Genomic DNA, 20,862 nt, shown 5'->3' on the forward strand with positions numbered 1-20,862 from the left:
AGAGGCTGGCTCTGAGATTTTATACGTTCTCAATATCTTGAGGAAGCCTACAGGAGGTTGCAGTCACATAAAACCCTATGGTGTGTCTCCCCTGGTTTTAATGGCTATCTTTGTGACTGCTGCCTGTGAAATGCTCTCAAGGAAGTGGGGTACAAAGGAAGGTCTACAACATTAAAAATGTCTTTGCAGATTAGTACCTTGCTCTAGGAATGGGAATAAAGGGATGATACAGCTGGTACACCAGCCTTTCCGTTTGCTGAATGCACAAAGGATTGATTTATGGCAATTTGCCACAGGAGAGGCCTGTAGGTTATTAACCAACTTCAATGGACAAACACTTGCTGAGGCTGCACATCATACCTCAAAATTACCACAAAAGGTAATGACTCATCTGCTGGCAAGCCTGATGTCCTCGAGAACGTGGTTGGCTCTGCACAGCCAAGTGAAGCATTACTTAGTTAATACACTACAGCATAAGGGAAATAATCAGCTGAAACGATGGCATTACTGCTTCCTGCTTCATTTTAAATCTGCAGCTTCCTAACAGGAATATATTGAAGCACTGTAAAAAAAGGACATTAAGTCCTGTGATGAAACTTAAAAAACTTGTAATTAAAACTGCTAAATAAAGGCTTCTTGTGCTCAGTGCCTGCAAAACACAGCCTTTGATCCTCCAAATGATATTTCTAGGAAAACTGCTGGACAAAAAACCTATCAGAATAGAATTCTGACTCATCCCTTCCTCTTTAGGCCAATGAAATGAACTTTTGCAGTACAACAAACTTGCTTTCATTTCAGAAATACGACCAAAGGTAAGAAATCCTGGCCACCTGCCCACATGTGCATTTTCTTGCTCATTCTATCAAGAATGCAGCATTCTTGATGATTCACCTTGATTCCTATAATTTAGAGAAAGATCCTGGTTCTTCAAAAGAAATTAAGATGACAGAGCATCTCACCTCTCCTATTGATGTCCAAGCACCTTTACAGAGTAAAAAGCCTCCATTATAAGCATCTGTTGCTGTAATGCTACTACAGTTTCCCAGATTTGTTGCACCTCACTGCTCAGCTAACATCATCAATGAATGTTTTGGTCTTAATGAACTGGGAAAATTCAAGTATTTTATTAATAGAAACTGTACAAGATTCCCATATGAAGCAACAGGCCACATCTGACCAAGATTCCTGTATTGGGTAACAAGCCTCAGCTACTCTCACCTTGCTCCTCCAGCACTGCTCTCACATTTAACTGGGCAAACTCCATGAGAAAATAAATGCATGTACATTCTCTACTACAGGAGGGGAAAAGGACTGGGAATGGGGGCAAACAAGAGCAAAAGAGAAGGAAAACCCAGGAAAATTGTCGTTTCCTGTTCTAGCCTCATGTTCCATGTACTGAACTTTGGCTTCCCCTTTACAAGAAAGTTGCAATTATTATTTTCCCATGGCCCACTAGGACAGGTGATTGCTTAAGAGTTTCACATTTCTCCCCTAAATGAACAAGTAATTGTTCTCTTTAATCACAGGTTTCATGAGGAGTTGATAGTGTGTGTGATTTTCCTGGTGTGTCATGGTAAAAACACTGATTTTTCACATGACTACCTGATTAAAATGCTTTTGTGCATCACTCACATCTCTTAATAAATCTATTCAATTAGTTATTGTTAGGTGAACTGGGAGTGAAATACAATGAATACAAAGGTCTCCTCATGGTCAGAGCACTACAAATCAGTCCGAAAAAAGGAAAGAAACCAAGTTTCCGTATCCACCTTTCTTTCCCCTGCTGTGTTGCCTAAATAAAAATTAAATGCCTTTTAATTCATTATTTCCAAGTAAATGCAATTTATTTGCATTCCAGACATCTGTCATGAGGTTCTAGAGCAAGAAACATGATTAAGCAAAAGTACCACACTCAATTAGCAGACGTACTGTACTCCGTACTTTAAGGTAACCCTCCTTTTACTGGCAGTCTCCCGCTTCTTTCACAAAATATGGTAATTTTTGTTTAAATGCAATTACTGTCCAGAATCAAACAAGATCTCAATCTTATTTTGAACAGGCCAGATCAACTGCTCTAATTTTAAGGTAAAACCAAATGCCCTCTGGGCCTTGGCAAGCATTTATCTCAATAGCCATGTCTCCTAAACTGTCTCACAGCTCAAGTCATGAGCTTCCAGGTTATGGAAGAAAAATGTAAGCAAATACATTTCTATGCTGATGAACAGAACCAGAAAAGTTGAAGTAAGTAGCCAATGGTTAATTCATTCTTTCAGACGAGTCTCATCAAATCAGAGTATTTACTCCATTGTTGACATATGCCCAAATATTCCTTTTGTTTGCTGGAAGGCTACAAGATTACTCATGGGTATGTACATATATATTTGTATATATTCTTAATGGATTCAAACAAGTTTAAAGTATATAAAATAAATGGAAATACTAATCCCTGTAAACGTTTGGTTCTGCACTTCTTTAAATTTTTTTCTTCTTTTATATAGAGAATACAGATAAATTATGTATTTACCAATGTAGCATGTCCTCATGGGAATAATCAGGTTGTCACATAGCACCTCTCTCATGACCAGTGCAACAAGACTTTAATATCCATTTCTAGATCTGGTTTCAGTTTTCTGAAAGGACAACAGATCCATTCATTTTCAAGATCAGGGTAACATGTACTCACACAAACAGTGTGAAACAGCTTGCAGACTTGCATTTGATGTAATGCTGCAGGAAGCTGGTGTGTGGGGAGACAGGCAGCAGGTACAAGAGGCTCCAATACCAGGAGACAAAAAAAAATAATTTCATGTACTGAAATTTTTATTAAAGTATATTTGGACCACTTAAAAGAAAGCATAATTTATCATTTACTCCCAGATGACCTAACTAAAACCAGCTGTTTCACACAGCAAGTTGAAATTTGCTCCTCAATGAAGCTTTACAGGCCAAATAATTTCAAATGTTCTGTCATGCAGCAGAACTGGTTTCCTATGGTTACAGAACATACCATACATCCAAATAAATTCAAAGTCACAAATCACATTTCCACACCTTGTTCTCCCAAATCCCATCAGCTCTCAGTGTCGTTTCTGTCCTATTACAGAAAAGATGCTGAAATTATCATGTTCTTTCTACGGCCATCTGCCTGAGATTGTTACTCTCCCTTTAAGACATAGGGAGTCAGAAGCAGATCTGGAGGATCTTGCCTCAGGTTCATGGAGGCAGGAGATGCCAGGATCCCTTTAAAATTAGGACAACATTCACACAGGCCTCTCTTTCATTCCCGCTAGCTACTGAGAAGCTGAGGCAGCACAAGGCAGAAACTCCCCTTTGTTTTGGTCTCTGGGCCAGGGAGGATTTTCTTTTCAGACCTTTTTTCCTTCCTTTTTCATTGCTGTCACCTGGGACAGCCAGCCACGGCACCACAATGGGCAAAACAGAACAGCACCTGCTCCATACAGTCACTCCAGCCCCCCAGCAGTGCTCAGCTGCAGCGAGAGGGCATGGGGCTCAGGCTGCCCCAGGCATCTGCCTCTCATCTTCTGCTGAGGAGGAGGTCAAGTCCCTCCATGAGTTCCATCCACTGACCAGTTCCAGCTGCCACCATTGGTGGAGCTGCTGCCAGGTGATGTGGAGCAAATGGATTAGCAGCATTTGACTGGGTCTGGAGTCCAGGTTTCTTTTTGTTTTGTCCTTGTTCCTCGTTGGTTGCTGTCTGGGGAAGAGGGACTTTTATAATTACAGTTTCAAATGCTGTGGTGGTTTTTTTCCCTTTGTTCTCTCTCCTCTACATGGTCAGGTGAAGGGTTTTCTTCACCAGCTTGTCTTTGTTCCCTGAACCACGTGGTCTTCTATGGAGGCCAATATTTTCAGCAGGAGTTTCTCTGCCATCTTGTTTTCTTTCCTCCCGAGCAGTCCGTGGGATTCAGCACCTTTTACCTAGTGATGACTGTTATCCTGCCTGTTGCTGTTTAATTTCTTTAGTAAACTGTTATTTTCTCACTTATATGTTCCTGTTTTCATCTCTGCTTACTGGTAAAAGGGGAGCAGTTAAAACTAAAAGGGTCAGTAACTCATTTTGGAGTGTCTGCCCCAGAAACTATCAAACCAACACACACACACAGCTATGGTGTTTCTTCATTTAAATTCCCTATTTACAACTTCCTCCCTACTTGAAGAAAGCTAAATTAATGCTTTTCCACAGCTTAAAGATGAAATATATTTTTTTAAACAAGCTGCCTGAGATCTCAAATAATTATGAACACATAAGTAGCTAACTGAACAAATGTACTTTAAAAAAAACCCCAAAACACCACAAATCCACTGAGCTCATCGGTATCAAAACCAAAGTGCACAATCTCCAACAGTTTGGGCTTATTTTGCATTAGTTGATACCATCAACTAGAAACAAAGTCTTTATACCTTGCTATCACAACCAATTCAAATTGAATTTGATGTTTCTTAGACTGCATTCACCAAAGACAGGATCAAGACTACATGACTTTAGCAACTGCAGCCTCATTTACTGCAAGGCTCTGCAAAGAGCTAATCTTGCAAATCACAAATGCAAAGGTTGTGCAAACTTTTGTTAAGCTATAAGACAGAAAACTCCAGTCTCTGTTTCACAGCAATGAAGTGTCTCTCTTGAATGTCAATAATAACAGATAAAAATCACATAACTGTCAACTAAGACTATTCAATATAGAGGAAATACATTTTAGTCATGGAGGGCATTTTAAGATGGATTGATTGAAAATTTTTAAGTTGAATATATACAGGTATATTTTGCTACTCATTTGTGACCTCAAATAGCTTTTACATACATGGTTAAATTCTCTTTTAAAATAAAGCCATGACATACAGTTCCAACTGCAAAGACTTAGCTCTTGCTAATTTTATACTATTCTTCTCTAGCTGGATTATAACAAAGTAAGAGAAGACTTAGATACCATGCTTCAATTTCTATGAACGCCCTCAGTGTTATTCAGGTCTTTAGGAGGTCAAGTAAAATACAAAAAAATACAACCCCTAATCATCATTTTCCTCATCATCAAATGAGAGAAGGCTGCTGTTTTTTACTTGCTTAGATGTACTCTGAGAAGTAGTTGCTTCTGTCTTCGTTTTCTTTGCTTCTTTCATCTTCTTACTTGAGCTTACATTGAAGTCCAAACACTTCTCTGATGAACGTTTGGCTGGTTTCCTGAACAAAATTTTTCCATCCGCAGGTTCTGGTTCATCATCTGTAATAAAGAGAATAAAGTCAGAAATCATGTGCACGTGTTCACAAACACATACAGACCTTCACCATTATCCTGAATACCATGACCTTGAACCAAGTTCAGTGAGACCTCTGAGAGAATACAACGATCATGGAAATGTACTTTTTTGTGATAAACTCTGTATCAATGAATGTCCTTCATGTAAACACACCTGCTCCAAGGGCAGCCAGCCCTTCAAGACAATCCTCCCGCAGTTCCCATTAGAAACAGAGTTTCACTAACCGGAGCTCTAACTTAGAAGAGCCTGTGAACAGTAGAGCTTTTCCCACACATTCCATTCGCATCCACTTATCAAAATGGAGTTGACAATTTCATAGGATGCTCTCACTCTGCTTCAGTATTTGTAAAATTCATGACAATAAATGCACTTATTTCAGAATTATGCCATCTCTTTAAGTAACAAAATGGCACATATACTAGAAAAACTTTTTTCCCGAATATATTCTGTCTTGCTGAGACACCTGAAAAGATCATGTGGTAATAAACCTCCTGTTTATTATCATAATAGATGAGAGTTTCAGAGTTTCTTTGTATCTGCAAAATCACCCAACTATTCCAACTGACTAATTTTGCTCTAGTACACGTAGAGGAGCAGACAATAGGAGAAGTCCCTTCCCTGATTATCAGGTGGAGCTACTGCATAAGTAACAGCATCAGGGCAGTATTTCTGGAAGATAAAGTACAATTGTAAAGTCATGAATCAGACACAAAGGTTCATGCTGCAGTAGTTTGCAATTTCTATAATGTATATGTGACAAAATGTTAAGGAGCCATAGGTTCTGTGCAAGGTATTTTTCCTAAATTACTTTTGTGAAATTCATTGCTCAACAGAAATGTGTTTGACAAGATTATGTTCTATTTAATTATAACCAATAATAACTATAACAACTGCTCCCTTTAGCACAAGTTCTTTCCTCAGTATATCAGCACTACAGCAGAAGATTTAACATTTCAGTGTTATCTACACAGCACTAGCTAAAACTCTCTTCAGTGCATTCTCAAAACAATACAACTAATAAATCTGGTCTCTTAATGGTTGTGTGGTAGTACAAATGAAGATATCCATTTCAGTGGGAAATTTCACTTAGAATGCCTTAAGTTTCAGAGACCCTCTTAAATAAGAAACCTAGCTTGAAAAACTAGGCACCAATTCTTTCAATGGCTTCTATGGAATGCATACTTCCAAAAGGTGCACATGTTGATAGCTGGAGCACAGGTCTTATTGAGAAGCAGCTGAGGGACCCGGGGTTGTTCAGTCCAGAGAAAAGGAGCTCAGAGGAGACCTCATCTCTCTCTGCAACTGCCTGAAAGGAGGTTGTAATGAGATAGGCATCAGTCTCTTCTCCCAAGTAACAAGCATTAGGGCAAAAAATGGCCATGTGGGAAAATTTAGATTGGATACCAGGAAAAATGTCTTCACTGTGAGAGTGATCAGGCATTGGAACAAGTTGGCCAGAGAAGTAGTGGAAACACCATCCCTTGCAGTGTTCAAAGAACACATGGCACTTGAGGACATGGTTTAGTGGCAGCAAAGCTAAACAAGGTTAGTAAGTTGGGCTCCATGGATCTTAGAGGTCTTTTCCAAACCAAACAATTCCTTAATTCTATGATTCTACACTAGTTTATGAGAAAATACTACTATCAGAAAATAACTAACCGGGTTTGGGGAAAAATATTTCAGTCTTGGCACATTAGAAGAGCATTACAGTTACAAGGAATTAGCAGCAATAATAAACTGTAGATATGAAAAGCACAGTTCTCAATGGATCCATTGTGAACTCTGCACAGACAGCTTAGGTGTTTAGATGCTGTACATATGATACAGAAGTTTAGGAAGTGCCTACAGTAAACTTTGGGAGGGAAATAGAACTCCTGAAAGCATATCACACCTAATGAATCAGAATCACTGCACATCCTTTTTCTCAGAAGCTGGCCTCCATTTTTGGGCTAAGAAGTTTAGTAGCAAATGATTCCCCTTATTAATTGTCGCATAACTACAGTGTTTATTTGGAAACACCCATCTTCTAATTTAAACAAAATCTGAGGCACAATCTAAGCCAAATTATGAAAAAAATCTATATATAAGGAAACCCTCCCTTATGTGTGGGCACAACTGTCTACATACTGTATACAGTACCCATACTGCTGTGGAAATAACACAACGAGCTACTGGGTAAGCATGAGGAAAAAAAAAAATCAAACCCCCATTGGACATTCTTAAACAAACACATTACTGCATTTGCTTAGAGTGGTAAATTTCAAAACCTAATTCCTTAAAAGTGTAGTTCAAAGCATACCCATAAAAGAAAACAGATAAACAGTGATGTATTTGTAACCTATGGAAAAACAGAGAACAAAAATTTTAATTTTACTCGCAACTGTCCTGCTACTCCCATTGGGAACTGCACAGAATAATTTTGTTTGGCCAACCAGATGGAAAAATTGATAAGTATCATTGCAATATGAATTGAAACATGCAGTAAACTAAGGGCAAAGCTCAGAAACTCCACCAAAATGGCAACTAGCTCAGCTCTGACCTCTAGGGCTACAATACTATTTGCAGGTCATTCTGCATCAAAGGAAATTATTTGAGCTCTTGGCCTGGTTAAACACTGTCAAAATTTCATTATATGCTCAAGGGCATTCCTTTCAGCAGGAAGCCCGGGCCAGCTTCAGAGAGCAGTGTGTGTTGGCAGTTCTTGACAAAGAATGAAGCAAATGAGGAAACACAGTAGGTCTAGCCTTACCTTACCCACATGTGGAGAGAGTGAGGACAGACTATGTTTTTTGAAAGAATTTGATGTAGCAGTTCACGAATTTTGTGTTGATTTGTTAAGATTGTCTTTTCCAGCTGGTAAAAAGAATTCTATTTTTTCCTTTGCAATTTTATCAGGTTCTTATGTGTTATGTCAGCTCTCTTTTTTGTTTGCATCAAAGACCCACAAAAAACTGACTTGTATTAAACAATGCAAAAAAACCCCAAAAACTAAAGAAACAATCTCAGTGTTGGTGATTTTTAAAGCAGAGTCCTAATAAAAGACTCTGTCAGTATTACACATTATGGAAAGTGGGATTTCTGGTAAGCACACTGAAAATCACCAAGTAAAATACATAAAAAGCAGAACAGGAGAAATAATTAAAATTCACTTCTAACACATTAGTCAAAAACTACACTAGCAATTCAAATTCCCATGTTCTTAGTCATTGCTGCTGTTTACCTAGCTAACAAACTTTTACACTGGTTGACCAACACGAGCACAGTCAGATGTTGAGCTGAAAACTCCACTTCACAAGTGACATCAATTTAAGAAACCACAAAGTCAGAAATGTCTTTTAATTTCAAGTTATATATTACAATAAAAGAAAAAATGAGGGTCTGAAAAAGAAATACTTCTCTTCAGTTTAGAGGGGTTTTTTTTAGCAGTCATTTGTGTAGTTAGCAGCACCACTTTTCAGCAGTTTCTGTCCAGATGGGTCAATGAGGCAACAATAGGAAACACAAATTCCACTAAACTGTCAGGAACAACAGGAAAAGTGAAGCCTATATACATCTATTCAAATATAGAAGGTTAGGGAAAAAATTACAACAACTGGAAATTTTTCTTAATGGTTTCTAAGGTTAGAAGTTCAGGTCAGCCATTTCAGATGCTCCCTCCAGTGCCTTCTGGCCATCTATTCTCTATGCATGCCTTTGGAAGCATTTACTCCAGGAATTCAGCACACTGGTGGTTTGAAGATAAGAAGGCCACTCTTGCTCCATAGTCAGTCTCAACTATTTATGAGAACACTTGGGAAAGTTTTCATTACTTAAATACTGCAAAGTTAGCTTTGATTTAGGTTCCTGCCATTTCACATATGATGAAGAGCAGCATTATCTCTGTGAGATGTATCTGATATAACATCATCTTAAATCAGAACAGTCTGTGCTTATTCAGAAAAGGCTCCAATAGCCAAGACAGGAAGGACTGTATTCTCCTTGTCTCTTCCCTCTCCTGTCCTTCCCCAGAACTCAGCACATAGAATGAAATAAGAAAAATATTATAAGGTTTTGAACAAGAAAGGACACCTTCTGCCAAATTTGATCATATGCATATCTCAGAATGTCCCAGAGGCCACATAAGTAGAAAAGCAGTAGGGAAAAAAAAAATCGATTTCATAGACTGTAATGAATGCTGGGATAAATTATCTTGCAGTAATTCACATATTTTCTTTTGTGCAAATTTAATTTTTCATAAGACCATTTTTGTGTCTGAACCAACAGTGACAATTTCTAAAATGATGCACAAAACATTAAGCAAAATCACTGCTGATAAACAAACTACTTATTTTTAAAAAGCCTGAGTCTCTGCTACATGGACAAAAAGATTTCAATATAGAAGGGCATGTCCTCATATAAGAAAGGTTTGGTCTTAAATAAAAAAGGATCCCTGGGACTCTGCTTGCAAAAGCCAACAGGAAAGCTAAGATTTGTTCTGCCTTAGGAGGCAACTAAGTGCAGCTAGGACATGAATCAGCTGGTTTTACCAAATTAATGCAAAAGTCTTACTCATGTATAAAAGAAAATGCAACTCATGGGAACATCTGGTATCTAAAACTAAAAATAAATAAAACAAAAACTGTAGCCATGTCAAAATAGTTATAGAAGAAAACAAAGGAGCAAGTATGTAAATGAGATACAGAAAATTCTAGAGCAATAAAAATCACAATCCTAAACCTGAAGACAAGGTCCTTCAAATGAAGACAATCATCACAAGCACAAAAAAGGAGTGGGGAGAACCTCAAAACTGAGTACTTTCCATGTTTTGAAAACTCACAACAGATAGTAGCACGTTTCTTAGGCTCTATCAAAGTACCTCACCATTGATGCATGCTGGAAAGGAAGATTATCAGTTGGGAAATTTACTTTCCTATTACCTTTTTAGCTTCATGTAATTTCACTAATGATCTGATTTGGGAGTGTAGAGTAAGGTCTAGTAGCCAATAAGTTAATTTGACTTTCAATCTGGGATTAAAGCAACATGAAAACCAACCAAGTCATGCTTTCACCAAACTTTCTTTATACTTCCCATTTTCTGAATTGACAGCAAAAAAAAACAAAATAAATTCACATGTTCCTCAAAACTCTCTTTATTAAACTGGAAGTAAACAGCTGTCTAAAGTAAACAGCTGCCTCAGACTTGAAATCAACATTTAAATCCAGAGGTCAGACTGGAAGTGCAAAAATTGCCCAAAATGCAAAAAAGCCTTCAGCAAGTTGTAGCACAGTCAAACACTCCTCCCTTCATTGAACATTTCACACTGGGTTCTCTCCATAGCAGAGGAACAGCAGCACTTACCCTGTTTATTCCCATAAGCCATAAAAAGGAAAAGGACACGAAGACCTCATTAACTGCAAAGGCAGATGAATGAACAGTAACACAATAATGCAGAACAGAGGGCGGCAGCCCCCAACATTCCTGCTACCTACTTCTGTTGATTTTTTTCCTCCAAATGCAAGTTATTACTGAAGGGATAAGCAAAGGTGACAAAGTCCTACAGGGACTCAGCACTGCCATCCTTACTACTTACAATTATGTCTTAGGAATGTCTTTTTCCACCAAATAAGTTCAGTCGCTCTATTCAAATACACTTCCATTTCACACTGTGTATTCAGCTTGGTAGCTCTTTTGGACTTTTTTCACAGCATGGACTCTACCTCAATAGATTCTCATGGACAACTTCTTCTTTTTGCCTAGCCTTACAAAATCATTTTTCCTCCTACTGTGATCACTCAAAGTTCAAGCTGCTTATATGAAAAGGAAGCCAATACTCGGAATCTACCATGACATTTCTTTCCAATAAGTTGAAACTTCTCCCAATACTAGGAGGGTGAAAAGAAATTTTGTGATGGCTTTAGAAACTGAGACACCAAGCATCTATATGCATTAATCTTCAATAACAAGACACCAGGAAGTAAGCCCAAAGCTGAGCATATATTCTCAGAGGAGTTTAAGTCATATACCTGCTTAGACCTAACAAATACATATCTACCTACAGAAAACAGGATGTAGTTTATTTAGTTTCAAGCTAACCTATGCTACCAAAAATTAAGATTTCTCATCAATCTGCTTTTCAAAAAATATAGGAGTCTCAGCATATTTTCCCCCACTTCTGTTACTGACTTCTCCATTTATACCATTTGAATTTTAACACATGTCTACACAGAGACAGCATGAACTTGAATTTTCAAATCCAAATGGCAGACAAAGAGAGAAGATAAGGATGTCATATCGACAGCCACATGTTAGGCCTCACAGTGTGCTCTGAATTCAGTTGGCAGCTTTTGTAAATAGCCATAATGGCTAGCCACAGAAGATGACCAGTTTCTATGATTCACCTTTCTATTTTATACTTGTGAGATTCCACTTCCTATATTCTTGTCAAGACATTTCCACTAGAGACAACAGTTGCCTCATTCATATCCGTCAAGTCTTCTGTCAGCAAAAGATAAAGCTACATTTCATCACACCCTGTGTGATGACTGAAGTTTCTGGATGCTCAAAGCACTTATGTCAATCATAACTGAATTATGAATAGTGAGAGAAATTCTTAACATAACTGTATCCATCAGCTGTAGTTTCTCATCATTATTGTCAAACTGCAGCAGCCCCTCCCACACTGCTTCCATCTTTCCATTCTCTGCAATTCTTTGTGGCAGAGAAACATTTTCTTTATGGACCTTGCTGGCTTTTGGCACTACTATCTTACTTAATATATTTGCAAGTCACAACACATACTGGGGTTGATTTTAAGCAAGTAATCAAATGGACCAGTCAGCTAAGTGAACATGTTCCCAAGCCTCACATCTGCAATTCTTTCCACCAAAGCACAGATGCGAATCCCTCTGCCCTGACACTCTTTTTAATGAACTCATACAATTACCTTTTAAATATCCACTCCACAGTCAAATTTGGCTGAATTAGTCAATGAGTTCAAAAATTATCACAAGTGATGTCAAAAGTCTGTGCACTGGAATAATACAGCAAAAAAAAACTAACTTGAGGGAGTATTTAGAGGGAGGATGGTCACAGACAAGAAGCACAGAACTACACCATTTTAAAGACCTAGCGAGCCTGAACAGGTACTTATTGACTTGATATTAGGAACCATAAGTGCAAATTATTTAGGTGAAAAATTCAGAACTAATCAAAGGTAGTATTAAACAGTAGAAAGCTGAGCAAGTATGAGGTCTGCTTTTGTGGGTTATCTCTCTGACTACACAAAGCAAGAAATCAATCATTTGAAATGCACCTGATTCTTTTGACTTTAAGGCCTCTTTGATTTGCTGTTTAATTTTCATTGCTTCTTCCGCAGTCAAGTCCCCTTTCTTCAGTGTCACCACTTGAGGCTGCTCATCTTCCTTGTCACTGTCATCATCCACAGGTGGAAGCTGCTCTCTCTGGACAAGACAGAAATAAAAGCTATTCTGACCATCACTCCAGCTGTGGGCCAATTCTCTTTGGTTTCACTTTTGCAGAAGGGTTATTGAGGAGACTTGGCACAGCTGCCAGTGCCAGGCCCTCCCAAGACACGTTGTCCAAAGGACACTCCAATTCTATCACTGACACATGGCATTCCCACCAGCATAGGAGTATGGGTTCCTTCAATTAGAGACCAGAACAGCAGGAACTTGGAAAGCAAGAAATTAATTCCTTTTCTTCACCATCTTGACTGTGCAGGCACTGTCTGCTATGCAACACTAATAAAAGCTTTACATGTATGGGTCCAGTTTTGAACTTTCTATGCTGTACTCAAAACAGCACAAAGGGAAATGTGGGCCCATGAATTAGTAAATTATTAAACCTGTCTAAGCAAGTCACTGTAAGCAGCACTGACAAAGAAAATCATACTCCTGCTTCTGCTCTCTCAAACTTGTGCACTGGCACAGGAAAATCAAATGGCGTCATTTTTTTTTATTAAATGTTCTGTCATGGAAACCTTAGAGCAGCAACCTGAAGTTTGGCAGTATTAGAGGAACTGAAAACTTTATTTTGTAAGGAAAAGTATAGACAGTATTACTATAATCTACTGAATATATATATATATATAACAATAGGCTCATTTCTTAAGGTATCCTGTAAAACCCTACTTAGAGGGAAACACACGCAAAATCACACTGGTAGCAGAAAAAAAACATGCCACAGGAAAGGCTGCCTTCTAACAAGGTGGCTCAGACCCTATTGCCTCTGCCCTGCCTTTCCAGACATCACAAGGCAATTCATGTTGGGAAGGACCTTAAAGATCATCCAGTTCCAACTCCCTTGCCGTGGACACCTCCCACTAGGCCAAGCTGCTCAGAGTCCCATCCAACCTGGCCTTGAACAGTTCCAGGGATGGGGCATCCACAATGAACCGAGGCAACCTGTCTCACCACCCTCAGAGTCAATGATTTTCTTCCACATATCAAACCTAAATTTCCCCTCTTTTACTTCGAACCCATGTTAACTCCTTTCCAACTAATTCTTCCACCGTACTTTTAGAATGCTTTTTCCACACTGCCCCCTTCCTCCACCGCCCTGGGCTTTTAGAAGTCCGGTTCAAGTTGGGACATCACTGCTGTCCCCGGACCCCCACAGCCCCCTCGGCACTGAGGGGGCTGTAGCGGCCGCTCTGCAAGGCAGCCACGCAAAGCAGGGGTGCAGTGGCTCTAATCCGCCAACACAAAAGCAAAACCAAGTTACACAGACGATTTCAGTCAGTTGTAAGCGAGTAATTACGGCTCCCCCTTGAATTATACAACCGTGGAACGCTGCTTCCCCACAGCCCGCTATGCGAGAAGGCAGGGAGCGGGGATGGGCGGGCATCAAGGCTCGTGAAGCGCCAGGGAGCAGGAGCTACCCCTTCCCACCCGCGGGCCAGGGCGTTACCTTGGTGTCCACCGTGGGGCCTTCCCGATACCCGACCTGACACTTGAAGCGGCTGAGGAAGGCGGGCTCGGCCGGCCGCACGTAGGAGACCTGTTTCCTCTTGCTCATGGCCACCGAGCGCGCTTCCTGGCGGGACGCGGCCGACCAGCCCGCCCCTCCCTTCCGGAGCGCTCCCCTGCTCCCGGCCAATAGCGGGAAGGAGGGCGCGGAGGAAAACGGCGGGCCCGCTCCGCTGAGCGCTAAATTAAAAGGTGCCGCCATTTTGGAGCAGCGGGCGGAATTGCTGGGGTTCGACTGACTATGGCTGCCGCCGTGAAAGGTGAGCGGGAACGGCCGGGAAGGGGCTTGGGGATGTGCCCTCGGTTCGGAGAGCAGAAGGAGATCGGGGCGGCTCGGGAACTGGAGGACGACTTTGCCCGAGGGAGCTGCCCTGTCTCGTGCCCTGGTGGGGCATCACCCGCTTGGGAGAACCAGTGGGGCCAGGCTCGGTGCTCCCGGAGGGGCTGATGCCTCGGGGGTTCCACCTTGCGGTGCCTGCGGGCAGAGCGCTGCTCCGGTGGTGTTGTGTTCCCCACCTGGATGTTGGCCCTTTCCCAGAATCACAGAATAAGCTGAGGCCGAAGGGACCCGCAAAGATTACCGAGTCCAAGTCTCGGCCCCGCACAGCACTGTCCCCAAGAGTCACAGCATGTGCCCGAGAGCACTGTCCTTCTCAAGCTTCTTGAACTCTGTCAGGCTGGTGCCGTGACCACTTCCCTGGGGAGCCTGCTCCGCCACCCTCTGGGTGAGGAACCTTTTTCTGATATCCAGCCCAAACCTCCCCTAACACAACTTCAGGGCTGTGCAAGTACCTATCAGTCTGATTTCAGTTTTTAAATGCACTCCTTTCTTTGACAACTTGTGCAATTGAAGAATAAATTACTTCATTAGAAGCTAAAATATTTCTCAGATGTTGAGTAAGTTAAAACAGCACGCAAAAAGCTCATGCAACAGGAGGATATTTAGGTAGTACGAATATCAAAAGAGAGGGTTAGCAGCTTTGCACACTGTTGTTGAGTCTGCTTTTAAAGGCGACCCTCCAACAAAAAAAAAAAACATGTGCTTTTAAAGATTTTATAAATATTTTATTGTTGGAATATTTTGAGGCATTATTTAATTGTTATTTTGCTTATTTCCTAAATGCAATTTTGTTACTGATTTAATTTTTTGACAATGTTATGTACTTTCATGTCAGATTCACCCTTAAGTAAAAAATAAGTCACTTTATCTACTATAGGGTAATACAGGCTATCTCCTTGAAATCTGAAGCTGTGCAAAAAGAGGCTCACTCACAGAATCAGTGAGGTTGGAAAAGACCTCTGAAATCATGGAATCCAACCTATGACTGACCAACTGTCAAGATTTTTATGGGTCTAGGCCTTCAAAAAGGCAGGAGCAGTTGTTGGTTGCTGTCAACTTGTTTATTTGTAGAGGCACAGAGACAGTGCCTCAGGGACAAAGAGTCCCAAATGTTAAAGTCCGTGCTAAAAGCTTTCAGCATAGAGTCCCGAATTAAAGCAGAAGTAGCTCTCTGGCTGCAGCAGAAGCAGAAAGCAGAAGTAGCTCATCATCACAGCTGATGATGGCAGTGAGGAGAGACAGAGTCTCTCCTCAATGCACGGATTTTTACAAATGCAAATTACTCAATGAGCTCAAAACGCAAACCTGAAGCATTTCTTCTAAACCTATTAAAATTACATTTCTCTAGTACAAAAGTTTACACATAATCTGCGTGTATAGCCTCTCCCATCTGAAGAATGTAAGCAATATTCTTACTATGTTTTTATTATGTCTAGAACTATGTTTTTGAGCTCTCACTGAAGCTTGTTTTTACACTGCATTCTATTTTGCCCTTTAAGGCACTTAAAACATATTCTTACTTACTTAAAACTTCCTTGTTGCACCTCTATTTCATGTACAAGTGGTTTAATGTACTTTATATAGCTCTCCATTTATTTCCCTCTGTATTGCTTACAGTATTTTCTATATAAGTGGGGAATTCTGAGCAGTATTTTGATTTTAACTTTTGTATGTCTCTCTTTTCTTTTACAGATTTACCTGACTCTTCAATATCTTTGTTGAACTCCCCTAGGTAAAATAATATTGTCCAGTTCCCATATATTATTAATTACATGGCACAGAAAGTGCAAACAAAACCTAGCATACCTTTGTGAGATAATTTAACATTTTTTCTTTCAATCTTTACACGCCTAAGATCACTGCCTTTCTCTCCTAACATCCTTGCAGACTTAAAAAAAATGTATTCACAATAAAACTGTTGTGCTGATGTGTTGGGTTCCTCTTGGTTCCTCTTTATTGCTGCCATGCAATAAATTTTCATTTGTCCACTAATTCTGCAGCTGGACTCTAGAGTTTATATGAAGAAATATCCCACTGGGAACTTCAGTCCTGTGAGGAAACGTTAAACTAAAACAAAAACCAGTAAAGCCTCCTCCAAGTGTAAACTGTCCCACAACTCAGAATAATGTTATACAATGAAAGCACATTTGGCAAATTAATTTGATGTGTCTTAAACCTAGTACAACATCTTCCCTTTCTCAGCTGCTGCTTATGTTCTCACCCTTTCTTCTGCCACTACTCAAGTGCACATTTCATTCATTAAGACCCTTCCCAACTTTTAAAACTGTTCTCTTCTCTCTTGTATACCAAAAGTAAAAATAGCAGTTGTAACAGTCTTATGCTAAATTTTTTTAAAAGGATGAAGTAAAGTAAATCCAAGTTTGCTACCGCTTCATGTAATAATTTATTGCTTTAATATTTTATGTGTGTATTGGTATTTATGGCCCACTCTTCAGAGCCTTAAATGTAAGTCACACACAGTTGCTTATTAAATGTGAGAAATGTGATGAAATTGATTAGGGATGTTTTAGATGCAGGAACTTGCTATGCTTTATTTGATTCATTGATCAAGAATTGATTCTTTTTCCCCTTCTTGTGAGCACCAAAGAAGAATGATAACTTTTTGCTGTACTGTAGCATTATCTGATCCATTGATCCATTAAAACTTCCAGGAATAGGAAGAGCATCTCATGTTCAGTATGCAATGTGGTCTTTTAGAGCTAAAGTTAGGTGCCACAGCAATAAATTCCATGTAACTGCATGTTCTTCGCTTTTAAATCTCCCATATTTTTACCTTTATTGGTTTCATCTACAAATAGTGGAATGATTTTTGGACAGACCTTTGTAAGACTTCATATGCTTAATCTGATGTGATTTAATTTTATCAGACAACAGATCTATTTGGAAGTAATCTAATGCATAAACATTTATTTAGTGTTGAAGGTGATGCTATCAAAGTTTTTGTAAGGGTGCGTCCCCCTTCAGACAGACCTGCATTTACCAGTGGAGATCATGGCCTGTGTTTATCAGTCCTTTCATCAAATACCATCCGCCTGCATTCAAAGCCTGAGCCAAAGATCTTCACTTTTGATTATGTTGCAAATATGGAAACAACACAGGTAATCATTTCCAGGATCTCATAGCTACTCCTGTTTTCACCCAAGTTTTGGCAACTACTATGCTAAGCCTTTCTAAAGATGTAGTGCATTAGGTCTAATTTTTTGCAGTGGTCAGATTGGGGAATACGTCATTATAGTACAGAATGCTGCACTAAATTCTGCTCTCTAACAGTTTTGATGTGATTTTTTTTTTTCAGCTCTTAATTTCTTTAATTGGAGTTTGAATTAAAATTGAAGATTTTGTTTGTAAACATTATGGTAACACCATAGAGAGAAAATAAATCTGCCTATTGAGACAAATGTATAAAAATAACAGTCAGTAGCTGATATTAAGATGTGATTTCACAGAATCACACAAGATGCTGGGTTGGAAGGGACTCATAAGGATCATGAAGTTCAGCTCCTGGCCCTGCACATTTGTATTTAAGGAACTTTGGAGTTGATATTCTATTTACTATATTTCCTTTTTATACTTTTGCCTTTTAAATGTATTGCTCACCTGGAGCAAGTAATACTGTAAAGAAAATCCTTCCCTTTAATTTCTATAATATGGTGTTTGACATTCTGAACATGATTTTAATTCTGCTAAGACTCCCAAATCCATTTAATTTCTGTTAAAAAAAACAAACAAAACAAAACCTCACCTGCTGTAGGCTATTACTTGTAGCTAGGCTCTTGCAGATCTAAGAGAAAAATGTAAAGATAGATGAGACTAAGGTCGGTTGAATGTGCCATTGTGCAGTGGCAAATGTTGAAAGCTAGATTTCATAAGTGTCACAGGTACCTGGCCTACTGATGGTAAAACTGCATAACATAATCAAAACCACTGGATGATTACTATTATTATGTATTTGGAAGCTGTTACTATGGTGCTGAATTTTATTATTTCTCTTTGACTTTATCAAGGAATAAAATCTTTTCTGAGAGAGTGATTTATGTCACAAAGACTTAGGATGTATTGTTTTGCTGTGAGAATTCCAGGGGTCATGGTACATGTCTAACTTTAAGGAATGCATCTATTATATACTATAAAGTTATGGCATAGGAAACACTGATATAAAAGATACTTAAAGCACGTGGTGCCAAGTGCCTTCTCTTTCCCTTGTCCCCAGGAGTCTGTGTTCTCAGGTGCAGCTAAAAATATTGTTGAATCTTGTATGAATGGCTACAATGGAACCATCTTTGCATAGTAAGTGATTCCGTAGCAATTACAGTCATTTCATAGCAATGGTGACATTTAAGGAGATGGTGCTAATAAGCAGTTGGAGGTTTAAAAGCCAGAGCCTGCCTAATGTTACAGTAAACTTTAAAAGTGCTTCCTTACTGCAGCACAGCATAAGGAATGTTCTTGCAATATTGAATGGTATTCTTTGCTCCTCTTTTGGAGGAATCTGTATGTAGGTGTTATGCTTTTAACATTTAAGGCTAATAATGCGGATGTAAACTTATTTCAATCTTACTATTATTTACTTAAAAAGTAGGAATTTCATTGTACTGTTAAAGAGAAAGTTAGTGGTTCTCAGTATGTCCATGGTAAAATAGAATGAAAATTGTTTTAACTTGATATTTGATCAGCTCACTCTTCAGTGACTCTTGGCTGCTTGTGGGAAAACTCATGAATGATAATTTTAATTTTTAGAATATTCTTAAGATAGAAATATATCCATGACTAGTAGTATGAATATCATTATATGAACTCAATAATTTTTTCATTTTGAAAACTGAGGAAGCAGTTTGGTCAGAAAATGCTGACTTAAAGGGCTAATCTAATCAAAACCTTACTGGGTTTTTTTTAGTGTAGCGCAGCTTTTGCAAAACTATGAAGTCCACTTTGTTACAATATACAAATGTGGAAAAATGAAATTAAATTGCCCTGAAGTTTCTCTAGCATGATTAATAACTACATTAGGAAAAAAAACTTTTAAAGAAAAATGTACTTTTTAAGTCAAATATATCCTTATGTGCACTACCGCGTGACATGAAACACTAAAAATTGACCCCAAAATCAGTTTAATGTATATATTTGAGCTTGTTAGCTTTCCTTTCCAAAAGAAATGAGGACGAAAATGGTGGTTGATAAGGGAGACAAAACAGGGTTTATCTAATGGGATTTCTTGGTAAAATTTGCTGTTCTATTTTTATACCTTTTTAGCTGATTTCTCAGCTTGCTTCTATATCCTTATCTTCAGTTTAGAAAATTTTTTGTTTGCTTGTTTTAAGCTTTGACTTCTTAAAAGAAGCAGATTGATAAAAAATTAAGAATAAAGCTTAATCTCACATTCTTTTTCTTTTTGTTAGTGGTCAGACTGGGTCAGGAAAAACCTTTACTATGATGGGTAAGTGCAGGAGAGATTAATCTTTCAGTGGTTTCTTTTTTTTTTTTCAATTGTTTTGTCTTGAGATGTATTCCTCATGTCAACCATTACTATTGAGTAGCACTAATTAATTATTTGTTTGATTGAAAAATCTCTTTAGGACCATCTGATTCTGATAATTTCACTCACAGTCTGAGAGGTGTAATTCCACGGAGCTTTGAATACTTATTTTTTCTAATCGAGCGGGAAAAGGAAAAGGTACTTTTATTTTATAATTACTATTGCAGTAAAGTAATGTCTCACAATAAAGATTAGCTAAGGTTGGTAAACTAGGTGTGCAGCCCTTAAGTTACCAAGATTATTGCCATCTTGCCTCAAATGCATTTATGAGAAATGCTTACATCTAGTACTCTACCAAATGATAGTACAGTTTCTTCAGACACAAGTGTGCTTATTATTGAGTCTAAAAATGCATCTAGGTGTCTGGATGTTGGTTGTCACCTGCACATCAGAAATGTATAGTATGCAGAATATATATGCAATCTAATAGCTTTAGATATGTGTGAAAAGAGACTTGCTGCCATACAATGACAGACTTAATAAAACCAATCTGTTTATAGTGTAAATTACTGTGTTTTTCAGGCTGGCAGTGGAAAGAGTTTTCTCTGCAAATGTTCATTTATTGAAATCTACAATGAACAGATATTTGACTTACTAGATTCTGCTTCGGCTGGACTCTTTCTCAGAGAGCGCATCAGGAAGGGAGTCTTTGTTGATGGTGCTGTTGAACAGGTGGTGTCATCTGCTGCTGAGGCATACCAGGTATTTTTTAGCACTTTTTAAT

The 20,862-nt window shown here is 38.8% G+C and overlaps 2 protein-coding genes across 6 annotated transcripts in view; one reads left to right on the forward strand and one right to left on the reverse strand.

Moving 5' to 3' along the window:
* The window catches only part of KIAA1143 (KIAA1143 ortholog), a 97,400-nt gene extending 82,934 nt beyond the window's left edge, over positions 1 to 14,466 (reverse strand). The window contains exons 1-3 of one of the 2 annotated variants that reach the window (XM_088165759.1): positions 14,186 to 14,316; positions 12,570 to 12,717; positions 5,080 to 5,240 (exon numbers count right to left, since the gene is read on the reverse strand). In XM_088165759.1, coding sequence (XP_088021885.1) covers positions 5,080 to 5,240; positions 12,570 to 12,717; positions 14,186 to 14,293 — 417 coding nt within the window. In that variant the 5' untranslated portion in view covers positions 14,294 to 14,316. Of the gene's footprint in view, positions 1 to 2,802; positions 5,241 to 12,569; positions 12,718 to 14,185 lie in introns of those variants that run through there. The other variant, XM_014878431.2, reaches the window with a different exon arrangement.
* KIF15 (kinesin family member 15) overlaps positions 14,121 to 20,862 on the forward strand; it is a 35,806-nt gene continuing 29,064 nt past the window's right edge. For 2 of the 4 annotated variants that reach the window (XR_015804039.1, XM_014878441.2), the window contains exons 1-7: positions 14,366 to 14,504; positions 16,277 to 16,316; positions 17,520 to 17,703; positions 18,816 to 18,892; positions 20,002 to 20,039; positions 20,179 to 20,276; positions 20,661 to 20,840. Coding sequence is in view for 3 of the 4 variants with exons in the window: in XM_014878441.2 (XP_014733927.2) it covers positions 14,486 to 14,504; positions 16,277 to 16,316; positions 17,520 to 17,703; positions 18,816 to 18,892; positions 20,002 to 20,039; positions 20,179 to 20,276; positions 20,661 to 20,840 (636 nt within the window). In the remaining variant the exon portion in view is untranslated. Of the gene's footprint in view, positions 14,505 to 16,276; positions 16,317 to 17,519; positions 17,704 to 18,815; positions 18,893 to 20,001; positions 20,040 to 20,178; positions 20,277 to 20,660; positions 20,841 to 20,862 lie in introns of all 4 variants that reach the window. The other 2 variants (XM_088165749.1, XM_088165743.1) reach the window with 2 other exon arrangements.

This window comes from Sturnus vulgaris, chromosome 1 (genome assembly GCF_052056855.1).
Source record: "Sturnus vulgaris isolate bStuVul1 chromosome 1, bStuVul1.hap1, whole genome shotgun sequence".
In the NCBI taxonomy this organism is placed as follows: Eukaryota; Metazoa; Chordata; class Aves; order Passeriformes; family Sturnidae; genus Sturnus; species Sturnus vulgaris.